This window comes from Mauremys reevesii, unplaced genomic scaffold (genome assembly GCF_016161935.1).
Source record: "Mauremys reevesii isolate NIE-2019 unplaced genomic scaffold, ASM1616193v1 Contig25, whole genome shotgun sequence".
Classification (NCBI taxonomy): Eukaryota; Metazoa; Chordata; order Testudines; family Geoemydidae; genus Mauremys; species Mauremys reevesii.
In genome coordinates this window covers 278,848-291,702 of record NW_024100835.1, presented here as the reverse complement: position 1 = coordinate 291,702, position 12,855 = coordinate 278,848, and the positions used below count along the sequence as shown (strand labels likewise).

Here is a 12,855-nt window from a genome sequence, read left to right as displayed (position 1 = left end):
CTGCCCCACTTTTCTCCTCTGCCCAGCGACCCCCGCGCCCAGCCCAGGGCCACCATGCAGCAGTTACCCGTGAGGGGCTCTGTCCTTCTCCCGCTGCGCCTCCCCCCAGCACATTCGGCCGCTCTCCCTGGCAGCCGGGCCCGGGCGAGGAGCAGGAGGGAGCCGCGTCTCATGAGGCTGAAGCCGGCCGCTCCAGGTCCCTGCTCTGTGACATACACCAGGAAAGAGCCCCGAACGGGGCCTTGGCTGTGCCGGTGTCCCTCCTCGGGAGGGAAGCTGTCCAAGGGTACGTCTACACTACGGGACTATTCCGAATTTGCCTAAACCGGTTTTGTAAAACAGATTTTATAAAATCGAGTGCGCGCGGCCACACTAAACACATTAAATCGGTGTTGTGCGTCCATGGTCCGAGGCTAGCGTCGATTTCTGGAGCGTTGCACTGTGGGTAGCTATCCCGTAGCTATCCCATAGTTCCCGCAGCCTCCCCCGCCCCTTGGCATTTCTGGGTTGAGATCCCAGTGCCTGATGGGGCAAAAATCATTTTCGCGGGTGGTTCTGGGTACAGCCTCACCCCTCCCTCCCTTCCTCCCTGAAAGCAGCAGACAACCGTTTCGCGCCTTTTTTGCTTGGAGAACTGTGCAGACGCCATAGCACAGCAAGCATGGACCGTGCTCAGCTCAATACCGCAATCGTGGATGTTTTAAACACCTCACGCAGTCTCGTGCAGTATATGCTGAACCAGGACCTTCGAACCGAGGCGAGTAAGAGGCGGATACGGCAGCGCGGCGATGACAGTGATGAGGACGTAGACACAAATTCTTTCAAACCGCGGGCCCCGGCGCTTTGGAGATCCTGATGGTAATGGGGCAGATTCTATCCATTGAACGCCGATTTTGGGCCCGGGAAACAAGCACTGACTGGTGGGACCGCATTGTGTTGCAGGTGTGGGACGATTCCCAGTGGCTGCGAAACTTTCGCATGCGTAAGGGCACTTTCATGGAACTTTGTGACTTGCTTGCCCCTGCCCTGAAACGCCATAATACCAAGATGAGAGCAGCCCTCACAGTAGAGAAGTGAGTGGCGATAGCCCTGTGGAAGCTTGCAACGCCAGACAGCTACCGGTCAGTCGGGAATCAATTTGGAGTTGGAAAATCTACTGTGGGGGCTGCTGTGATGCATGTAGCCAAAGCAATCACTAAGCTGCTGCTACAAAAGGTTGTGACTCTGGGAAACGTGCAGGCCATAGTGGATGGCTTTGCTGCAATGGGATTCCCTAACTGTGGGGGGCGATAGATGGAACCCATATCCCTATCTTGGCACCGCAGCACCAGGGCACCCAGTACGTAAACCGGAAGGGGTACTTTTCAATGGTGCTGCAAGCACTGGTGGATCACAAGGGACGTTTCACAAACATCCACGTGGGATGGCCAGGGAGGGTTCATGACGCTCGCGTATTCAGAAGCACTACTCTGTTTAAACGGCTGCAGCAAGGGAATTACTTCCCAGACCAGAAAATAACAGTTGGGGATGTTGAAATGCCTGTCGTTATCCTGGGGGACCCAGCCTACCCCTTGATGCCATGGCTCATGAAGCCATACACAGGCAGCCTGGACAGTGGTCAGGATCTGTTCAATTACAGGCTGAGCAAGTGCAGAATGGTGGTGGAATGTGCATTTGGCCGTTTAAAGGCGCGCTGGCGCACATTACTGACTCGCTCAGACCTCAGCCAAACCAATGTCCCCTATGTTATTGCTGCTTGCTGTATTCTCCACAATCTCTGTGAGAGTAAGGGGGTGTGACGGAGTGTTTCTGGCGGGACCCAACTGAGAGTGCCAAATCAGGACCAATTGCTTAAACAGGGCAGTTACAGCCCCAGGCTGGGGTTTTTCCACCTCTAAGGCAAACCAAACCAGCCAGACAAAAGGGACTTTGGTTTCACCCCACTGGCTAACCACAAGTCACACAAGCAATTTCCTTAGACACTCCAGTCTCCCAGTATCACCACCAGTGCACTCGTCCTGGGGATGAATGGTTATGAAAACCAACACCCCAATAAAAGAAAAAGGTTCCCTCAATCCCAAAGGACCAAGCCCCAGACCCAGGTCAATATACACATCAGATCTTACCCACAAATCACGCTGTTGCCAATCCTTTAGAATCTAAAATCTAAAGGTTTATTTACAAAGGGGAAAAGGTAGAGAAGAGAGGTAGAATTGGTTAAATGGAATCAATTACATACAGTAATGGCAAAGTTCTTAGTTCAGGCTTGCAGCAGTGATGGAGTAAACTGCAGGTTCAAATTGAGTCTCTGGAATACATCCCCCACCGGGATGGGTCGTTCAGTCCCCTGTGTAAAGCTTCAGTTTGTAGCAAAGTCCCTCCAGAGGTCAGAAGCAGGATTGAAGACAAGATGGAGAGGAGGCATTAGCCTTATATAGACTTTTCCAGGTGTAAGAATCCCTTTGTCTTCACTGTGGAAATTTACAGCAAAATGGAGCCTGGAGTCACATGGGCCAGTCCCTGCATACTTTGCTGAGTCACAAGGCGTGTCTGCCTTCTCTCCATGGGTCAATTGTGTAGCCGATGGCCCTTTAATGGGCCATCAAGCCAGCTATGCCGGGCTAACATCAGCTTTGTCTGGGACACTTCCCAGAGGCAGAGCATAATACAGAATACAGACATTACAGAGCCAATACTTATAACTTCAACTACAAAATGATACACAGACATACAGACAGCATAATCATAACCAGCAACCCAGAACCTGGTCTTAGACACCTTAGATGACCCCCTTTACCCAAGATTTGGTGCCACTACAGGACCTTGGTTGCAACCCATGTTCTATATGGTCCCCATTTATATCAATAACGTCACAGGGGGAGACCTTTATGGCGGGGTGGGAGGCTGAGGCAAATCACCTGGCTGCTGATTACGCGCAGCCAGACACCAGGGAGATTAGAAGAGCACACCAGGAAGCGGTGCGCATCAGAGAAGCTTTGAAAACGAGCTTCATCAATGGCCAGGGTACAGTGTGACTGCTGTGTTTGTTGATGAACACCCAACCCCCTTGATTGACTCAGTCCCTGTAAGCAACTCCCCCTCCCCCTTCGAGTACAGCTTACTTATGCAAATAAAGTCACTCTCATTTAAAAAGCATGAATTCTTTATTGATTCATTATAAAAAGAGGGAGAGAAGTAAGGGTGTGCTTTGGGAGGAGGATAGGAGGGATGGAGAAGGCCATTAAAAAAAAAATTCAGAGTAACGACATCCTTCTGGTTGGGCTATCCACGGGGGTTGAGTGGGCGGGTGCACGGAGCCTCCCCCGACGCGTTCTTACACGTCTGGGTGAGGAGGCTAAGGTACATGGTGAGGGGGGAGGGTGGTTATACAGGGGCTGCAGCGGCACTCTGTGATCCTGCTGCCGTTCCTGAAGCTCCACAAGACGCCGAAGCATGTCAGTTTGATCACGCAGCAGCCCCAGAGTTGCATCCCGCCACCGCTGATCTTCCTGCCGCAACCGCTGATTTTCCTGCCGGTCTTCCTGCCGCCACCTCTCATCTCAGTTGTCCCTCCTGTCCTCACGTTCACTGGCCTCTTTCCTGTAATTTGAAACCACGTCCTTCCACTCATTCAGATGAGCTCTTTCATTGCGTGTAACTTCCATAATATCCGAGAACATCTCATCTCGCATCTTCTTTTTCCTCCGCCTTATCTGTGCTAGCCTTTGGGATGGAGGAGGGATGGTTGAAAAATTTGCAGCTGCATGAGGGAGATAAATATTTAGAAAGATACATTTTACAGAACAATGGTTATACTGTTTCACAGTGAACATCACTATTCACCTAGCACATGTGATTTCCCTACAAGGTCGCATTTTTCATCTTAATAGTGAGTGCTTGCAGCTCTGGAGTTACAGATCTCACAGACACAGGTCCAGGCATCAGAATTCAGCTTGCATGCGGCCATGGTAAGCCACTGTCTCAGTGATTTACCCCTCCCCCCCAACGCATGGCTAATACCACGCTAGCTCCCTGCTAATCAACAACCTTCCCCCTCCCCCCCACCCACTGCTTGTCCGGTAGCTTGGGGAAGATTGCCGGTGACCAAACAGAAAAGATCATCGGCATTTCACTCCTCCCCTCCCCCCGCTTCGCTATGTGCAGGAAAGTGTTTTTTTTAAGCTGCTGCATTCCACGAACCCAGTAGAAAAATGGCCATCCCCCTTACTTAAATTCCTGATTTTTAACCAGGTTATCCTGAACGATATCACTTTGCTGAGGATAACAGAACAAGATAAAGAGCGGATGCTTCTTGAATGCCAGCAGTCACCGGGACCATACGCTGCTATGCTTTGCCACGCAATGATACCTGATTAATTGCTACATGCATGGCATGGTAAAGTGTCCTACCATGGTGGGCGGAACAAGGATGCCTTGCCCAGAAACTTTCTGCAAAGGCTTCTGGAGTACCTACAGGAGCGCTTCATCGAGATGTCCCTGGAGGATTTCCTCTCAATCCCCGGACATGTTAACAAACTTTTCTAAGTAACTATACTGTCTGCGAATGCATCCTAAGTCCTCAGGGCAAATCAATCATTAAAAAAGGCTTGCTTAAAAAACAATGTTTGCTATTTGCAAAGGTACACTCACCAGAGCTCCCTTCCATGGCGTCATTGTCTGGAATAGTTGCTTGTGAGGGCTGGGAGCAGGGTAATTCCGTCAGGGTGATAACCCGCGCCTGGCTGCTGGGGGTCACGGAGGGCTGGGTGCTCTGCTAGGTCTTCCTCTTCTTCTTCCTCTTCATCTTCCCCGTCTGCATAATCCTCAGACATGGCAGAGATTACAACCCCCACCTCGGAATCCACGGTCAGGGGTGGGGTACTTGTGGTGCAGCCCCCTAAAATTGCATGCAGCTCAGCATAGAAGCGGCATGTTTTTCGACCTGCCCCGGACCTTCCGTTTGCTTCTTTGGTTTTCTGGTAGGCTTGTCTGAGCTCCTTAACTTTCACTCTGCACTGCACGGAGTCCCTGCTGTGGCCTTTAGCCGTCATAGCCTTAGAAATTCTTTCAAATACTTTTTCATTTCGTCTTTTGGAACGCAGTTCTGTTAGCACTGAATCCTCTCCCCATATAGCGATCAGATCCAGTACCTCCCGAGCGGTCCATGCTGGGGCTCTTTTTCGATTCTCAGGAGACTGCATTGTTAACTGTGCTGATGAGGTGTGCGTGGTCACCTGTGATGATGAGCTGTGCGTGGTCACCTGTGATGATGAGCTCTCCACGCTGGGGAAGCAGGAAAATGAATTTCAAAAGTTTGCGGGGCTTTTCCTGTCTACCTGGCCAGTGCATCCGAGTTGAGAATGCTGTCCAGAGCGGTCAGTGGTGCACTGTGGGATACCACCCGGAGGCCAATACCGTCGATTTGCGGCCACACTAACCCTATTCCGATATGTTAATCCCGATATTAGCGCAACTCCTCTCGTCGGGGAGGAGTACAGAAACCGATTTAAAGAGCCATTAAAATCGATATAAGGTGCCTCCTAGTGTGGACGGTTGTGGCGTTAAATCGGTTTTACGCTCCTAAAACCGGTTTAAACACCTAGTGTAGACCAGGCTCAAGATTAAAATAAAAGACGTCATAGAGAACAGCCTCGCGCTCGGAGCATGTTCCTTCTCTGGGTGTGGCTGGTCTCCAGCCGCAGTTCGGTTCGGTCGCTGACCTGCAGACGTGTGATTTCTAGATCTCCGGGCACAGAGCAAGCTGCAGGCGGTTGAAGAAGCGGTGCAGAAGCTCCAAGTCTCTCTGCAGCCTGACAACGCCTCGGACGCGTCAGCAAAGGGATCGGACAGTAAGTCGCAGGACGAGGGTCTTAGGCATCAGGGTGGGTCAGCTCCCGTCCCTTGGCCTGGAAGCTGAGCACTCTCCTGCCTACAGGGATGGTGGGTGCCTGGCATCCTCCTGCTCCCCTCCATAGACTTCCCTGCCAGGAGGGCCCATCCCCTGACTAACGAGCTGCTGCTTTGCACCTTCCTCTGCCAGCGGAGGCTCTGTTCCCAGGGACGGGTGGCTGCTCCAAGCTCCCTCCTAGCTCCCTTCCTGGCAGTGGCAGGCTGGCTGCATCCACCCCATGCTCCTGCGCAGGATGCCTAGTGGTCACCATCTTCCGTCCTTTCACTCTTGCTCCCTTCGCTCCATAGTTTTCACCTTGGCCCCTGTATTGTCAGGGTTGCATTGGCGGGAAAGACGGATGCAGCTCATGAGACACACAGGGCCGAATTCAGACCCTGGTGTAAGCAGGACGTCAGTGGAGCTGCACTCGTGGGTCTCCATTTGCCGCCCAGTCCCGGAGCCCTCCCTGTGCAGCTCCAATAATTTGGGTAAATGCCACAGTCCCATTGCTGGAGGCAGAGCGCCCCCTTGTGGCCACGTCTCACAACTGTCTGTCTGTCTGGCACAGGGCTGCACATACAAACCCGTCCATGGATCAGGTTATTCAGCGTCCAGTCAGAAAATGGGCCTGAACTAAACCCCGGCACAGAACTCGCCTGAACGCTGGGCTGTTCAAAACCCGGCCTGGAGCCCAGGGCCAGGGCTCGGGGCCATGGATGTTCTTGCAGCCCCAGCTCTGCCCCATGCTGCAGGGGACCCACTCACAGCTCACAAGGGGGGAGAAATTGGTAAGAGGTGGCTGGGGAGATTGTGGGGACAGGGCTAGAATTCAGGAGAGCTGGGGTCAATTCCCAGCTCTGCTGCAAACTTCCTGTGTGATCTTGGGCACCTCTCCCTGCACCTCAGTTATATAAAGAAGAAAATCATCCTTTATTTCTCCCACTTCACGTCTATTTTGACTGTGAGCTGTTGAGAGCAGGGACTGTCCCCTCCTGTCCGTACAGCGCCTGGCACACAGGGGCCTGCAGGTGCTGCTCTACCACACGTGCTGATAATCAAGTGTTCTGCATCTCCACTGACGTCGTTGTGAGTTTCTTCTAGGTCTGCAGCTATTGGATGAAGCGCAGGCAGGAGTCCGGATGCTGAAAGCCCAGCTGGGTAATGTCAGTGCAGCGTATGGAGAAATCCAGATCCGTCTGGACAATGTCAGTGCAGCGTATGGAGAAATCCAGATCCGGCTGGACAACGTCAGTGCAGCGCGAGCAGCAGTGCAAGGTCGCTGCAGTAAGTACTAGCTGCAGTGCTGGCTGGTGCCGTTTCTGCAGGTGCTGAGGATGAACGGAGGATTTCAGGCTCCCAGGCTGACAACACAGCGACTTTCTCCAGCACCGAGTTCTCTTCCATTAAAAATCACCTGTGGCTGCACCTGTGCCCACACCGTGGTGATCGGTTTGGAGTTAAATTACACCCTAGGCCTCGTTAGCCTAATGGGAGCACCCAGCTATCAGCTCTCTTAGACGCTCCAAACCCATCAGCTCACAGACAAAAAGTGATCCTGGCATTTCAGCGTATGGGGCGTTACTTTCAGAACCATCCCTGAGCCAGTGCCCCTGGCAGGGTGTTGGGGGAGGTGCCAAATTGCAAAAGACTCGAGACCTTCACTACTTATGATCAATGAAAATTGTTGATACTGAACCAGGAGATCTTCCACCTTGGGCAGCTACATTCCCCCTCCTGAATTCCCCCTGCCAGCTCAGATGAACAGTGAGTCTCCCCTTTCCCATTACAGCCGTGCTGCTCTGCACTGGGACCAGCGCCCATGCTCCAGCCCAGATGCAGCTGCATTTCAGTGCTGGGGGAGTGACCACGTGGTGCCTGCTTTCTGCAGCGCTCTTTGGGATCCATCATGTGCCCAGAGAATGATGCTGGAGAATCCAAAGTTCCCTGGGCTGGGGGCAGCGGAAGGGCAGGGGAAATGCAGCACTAGAAACCCTGAGCTCCCTGCGTGTGTCTCTGTGACTTTAGCCTGGGTGTCTCACCTCAGTCTCTGCTCCTAGGTGATGTGCTGACAAAGCTCTCCAGGGGCTGGAGGTTTTACGGTGGGAACCTGTAGGGAGTCGGCCTGGCTCCCGGCCGCACCAGAGAGAGAGGAACCAGAACAGCCACCTCAGTGGGCGGAGCCATCACCACCTGTCCCCACCCCCCGGAAGTCAAGGGGCGGGACAGGAAGTATAAAGGCCCGGCCCCAACGCTCAGTTGGAGCCCGGCGGCCGGAGAGGACAGACGCTCCTGCCCGAGCTCCTGCTAGACCGAGCCTTCCCCGAGCCAGGTATCCGGAGGTGAACGGACCGAGCCTTCCCCGAGCCAGGTATCCGGAGGTGAACGGACCGAGCCTTCCCCGAGCCAGGTATCCGGAGGAGGACTGGCCGAGCCTGCCCCGAGCTCGGTACCCCGAGGAGCTGTTGGAGCACTCCCCCGACCCAAGTCCGGAGGAGCCGCCTGAGCTAGCCGGCTCTCAGCACGGCGAGGAGCCCATGGTGTTGGATCCAGCACCTGACCCCAGAGACGAGCAGGTACCCGAGGAGGGGGAGATGGAGTGTAGCCCGGGGGTAGCCGACCCCTGTCAGGCTGAGGGCACTGACATGCCCATGTCAGTGTGTTGCGGTCAGGACCCCACTGACCGGCGGCAGTAATAACCGCTACTAGGGCCCCGGGCTGGGACACAGTGGAGTGGGTGGGCCTGTGTCCCCCCTGCCACCCCACTCACGGGTGGCAGACTCCCCCTCCCACCAGCGTTCAGGCAAAGAAGCCTGCACGTACCTGCTGTGACTCAGCGCCTGACACAAGGGCCTGAGCCCCTATATTGTGGTGACTACTCAGTCCCTGCTACAAGGACCTGAGCCCTGGACTAATGCTGGCTGCTCAGCCCTGACTGAGGGCTTGGAGCTTAAACCTCTGACTCTGGGTTCTCAGCTCCTGCTGTAAGGATCTGGGCTAGAACTATTGTTTGTTGCCCAGCCCTGATTAAGGGCCTGGGCCTCCTGAGACTGATGCCGCTGCTCAGTTCCTGAGGCAAGGACCTGAGCCCTGAACTGGGATTACTGCTCAGCTCCTGCTGCAAGGACCTGAGCCCCTTGAACTATTGTTTGCTGCCCCGCCCTGACTGAGGGCCTGGGCTTTCTGACTGTGTTATTGCTCAGTCCCCGCTGCAAGGACTTGAGCCCCTTGAACTATTGTTTGTTGCCCCGCCCTGACTGAGGGCCTGGGCTTTCTGACTGTGTTATTGCTCAGTCCCCGCTGCAAGGACTTGAGCCCCTTGAACTATTGTTTGCTGCCCCGCCCTGACGGAGGGCCTGGGTTTATCTCAGTGACTCTGTGTGCTCAGCCCGGACTGAGGGTCTGAGCTTAGAACTGTTATTTGCTGCCCCGCCCTGACTGCGGGCGTGGGCCTTATTGATTGCTTGCCTTTTGTTCAGCCCGCCTGAGGGGCGGAACCCCTGGACCTTCGGAGACTGATAACGAACTGAGGCCGTGTAGTGAGTCGGCCTGGCTCCCGGCCGCACTTGAGAGGGCCGAGCCCCCGCACCGGACTGTTACAGAACCTCTATTACTTTTCACAAGAAAGGAAGTCGTGGGACGAGGCCGAACGGTTTTGTGTGTCTCAGGACTCGCACCTGACCTCTGTCTCCTCCCAGGCGGAACAGGTGAGTGCAGGAACCTCCTAGGAGCTTGGACAATGGGTCAGTGCCTTGTTTCACACCAGAAGAAGGCAGAAGGTGGCAGCAGAGGTTGCAAACCATCGGAGAGGATGCTAAGCCTTGGTACCTAACACAAGGGATTCACCCATCAATGTAAGAGCAGAGATGAGGCAGAGGAACAGAGCCAGGATCTGGAATTCCCAGAGTCTGGGGTGCCGGGGGAGGGGGATTTGGGGTCAGGCTCATTTCTGATTTTCCCTACTTCCCATGTAGCATTTCCTGCAAAGCCAATGGCCTTTCCCAGTGAGACCCCTTTGATCCCTCTCCCCAGGCCTGAGCTCCTGCTGGACAATCTAGAAGCCTGTATCTGGAAGGCTTGTGTGCAAGGGGCCATGCACCTCTCAGAGAATCCTCTCTCCCCACGTGCCCACTGCAGCCCTCACCCCAGGCCTCTGCGGCACTTTCGGAGGAGGAAAATCCCACCCTCCGACAGGGCCAGATTTTGCACCCAGTTCTCTGCTCCGAGCTTTGCCTCCTGCAAGGGCAGGGGGCTGGTGTGAACTCTGAGGTGCCCGTCAGTACCTGCCGCAGCCCAGCTCTGAGGGGGCCGTGGGGGGTGTGTTCTGAGACAGGTCCCTGCTGCTAGCCCCAGGCAGATACAGATGCAGACGCAGACACAGAGCTGCTCCAGGGCTCCCTCAGGGTCTCCCAGCTAGTCACTGTCAGCGTTGGGGGCAGGACACCGCATCTCCCGCTGCCCAGTGCCCTGCTCACACCACCAGACGCCCTTTCCTCTCCCCCAAAATCTGTTCAGCCCAGGCAGCTGCGGCTGCATCCTGCAGCCTCTCTTGGGTGACCTGCACATGCTGCAAACTGTGTTGTGCAGGACTTTCTCTCCAGCGATACCAAAGATCAAAATCACTGGATTGGACTCACCGACCGGGAGACAGAAGGCAGCTGGCGCTGGATGGATGGCACAGAATACAGAGCAGACACAAGCAGGGGGTGAGTAAAGCTTGAGAGAAGTGATTATTTATTACACGATTGGTCACAAGCTCTTTCGGGCAGCGTCTGTACGGCCCCTGGTGTCTATGCAGCACCCGGTACAGTGGGCCCAATCCTGAGGGAGGCCCCCGGGCACTGCCACGACAGCAGTGAATCCCCTCAGGAATTTCTGCTAATGCCCCTTTGCTGAGAGCAGGAGCCTCAACACGGAGTGTGTGTTCAGTGCCCACTGAGACCCAGGGCCAGAGCCTCCCCTGGGTAACTCGGCATTGACTTGAATGAACCACAGGGATTTACACCAGCTGAGGATCTGGCCCCAAGTCGACTCAGTGCAGCCAGGGGAGTCTGGAGTGAGCGGCAGGTTCCCGCTCCCCTTGGGATTGCGCTGCGCTCTCCCCTCGGCAGGGGCGGCTCTAGGCACCAGCGGGCCAAGCGCCCGCTTGGGGCGGCATCCTGGGGAGGGCGTCATTTGGCCCCGGTGGAGCTCCCGCCGGTATGCCTGCGGCAGGTCCACCGGAGCCCGGGACGAGCGGACCTGCCGCAGTCATGTCTGCGGCGGGTCCCCTCTTCCCGCGGCTCCGGTTGAGCTCCCGCAGACATGACTGCGGCAGGTCCGCTCGTCCCGGGCTCCGGTGGACCTGCCGCAGGCATGCCGGCGGGAGCTCAACCGGAGCCAAATGCCGCCCTCCCCAGGATGCCGGAGCCGCGGGAAGAGGGGACCCGCCGCGGGACTGGGGAAGGGCGGCGCAGCGCTCCGCGCTCCTTGGGGCAGCCTACTTTGTAGAGCCGCCCCTGCCCCTCGGTCAGGCTGGGCACGGGGAGGCTGTGGGGCTGGGGGCATGGCCGGAGCCAGCTGCAGTCGGTGCAGTGACCTCAGGGGGCTGTGGGCGAGGCCCATAAGCAGGGCCAGGGAGAAGTTAATGACTGGCCCCCGCTGCCCTCTCTCCCCGTTCCTGCGTTCCCATCCCGGGGGTGCCTGGGATGTGCTGTGCCACCTGCTCTGGTTCTGGGCACTGAGATCCGAGTTGCTGCTGCTCAGCCTTTGGGGCCACACACTGACTTTGGCTCTTTGCTGGCCTGTCAGGCGCAGGGCAGGTGCTACCCCCGGCCGTCAGAAGCCCTTCGTTACCATGGCCACAAGAGCTGTGGAGAACTCTGAGGGGTGGCCGGGGGGTGCATCGCTTCACCGCGTCATTGCTGGGTGTCTTGGTCCCCTGCCAACAACAGAGTCCACAGAGCAGAACTGGGCTCAGGAATTGGCTGTGGTTCTCCCCTGAGATATTAACACTCTGATCTGTAGGTTCTGGGCGGAGAATCAGCCAGACAACTGGGATCAGGGGATTGGAGGCAGAGAAGACTGTGTTCACATCCATCCAATCAACCGGAATTTGTGGAATGATGCCAACTGCGCTCTGCCTTCTAGGTGGATTTGTAAGCAGGCCCATGGACCAGCTGGGTTGTGACATGCAGGTCCCAGCACCTCAGAAAGCGCCTTAATTTCCAAGCAAGAATATTTCCCAGCCACCCGCTGGTGAGGAGCTCAGTTTGACAGCAGCCTGTCTGGCAAGAGATCACTTATCAATGGTTGTGGTTGCGAAACCCTCATTTCTGTGTGTTTTATTTTTTTGGCCCCCACTTTTCTATTGTTAATCTGTCTGGTTCTCTAACTGTTTCTCTCTGCTGTATAATTAATTTTGGTAGGTGTCAGTTAATTAGGGTAGTGGGATATAATTGGTTAGAGAATTATGTTCCAATATGTTAGGATTGGTTAGATAGATTTCAGTACAATGATTGGTTAAGGTATAGCTGAGAATATTACTATATAAACTGGGGTCAAACAGGAAGTAGGCAGGGAAATTGGAATAAAGTTTGCTGGACAGTAACCCCAATAAACATCGCACTGTCTGCACTTCGGACTTCTGGTCTTTTGCCGCTTGCTGTCTGCGTGACAAGAACCAGGGAAGTGGGCGGGTGGAGGGAAAGCCCTCTAACACTGCCCATAAACTAGGTGAATAGACCGAAGGCCATTAAGAGCGTCCCCATATTTTTTTTGATGTTGCAATATCATGACACACTTCTACAGGTTGCAACCCTAACCGCCGGCGGTAGTTAGATGGGGGAGAACGGAACTGGGTTTCTACTCTTAGGCTCTGATTTGCGTCTCAGGTACGTACGTTTTCACAGAACTGGCCCAGTTCCAAAGTGGTTATGACTGTGTCTTGACAGCAGAGGGAGTCTCCTGCGTTCCTTGGAATGTTTCTT

At 55.0% G+C, this 12,855-nt stretch overlaps 1 protein-coding gene across 1 annotated transcript in view; it reads left to right on the top strand.

The window, feature by feature from the left end:
* Window positions 1-12,212, top strand: part of LOC120393596 (C-type lectin domain family 4 member F-like) — a 117,960-nt gene extending 105,748 nt beyond the window's left edge. The window contains exon 4 of the mRNA XM_039518225.1: window positions 11,894-12,212. Within this exon, the coding sequence (XP_039374159.1) occupies window positions 11,894-12,056 (163 nt within the window). The 3' untranslated portion in view covers window positions 12,057-12,212. The remainder of the gene's footprint in view (window positions 1-11,893) is intronic.
* Window positions 12,213-12,855: the final 643 nt, after the last annotated feature.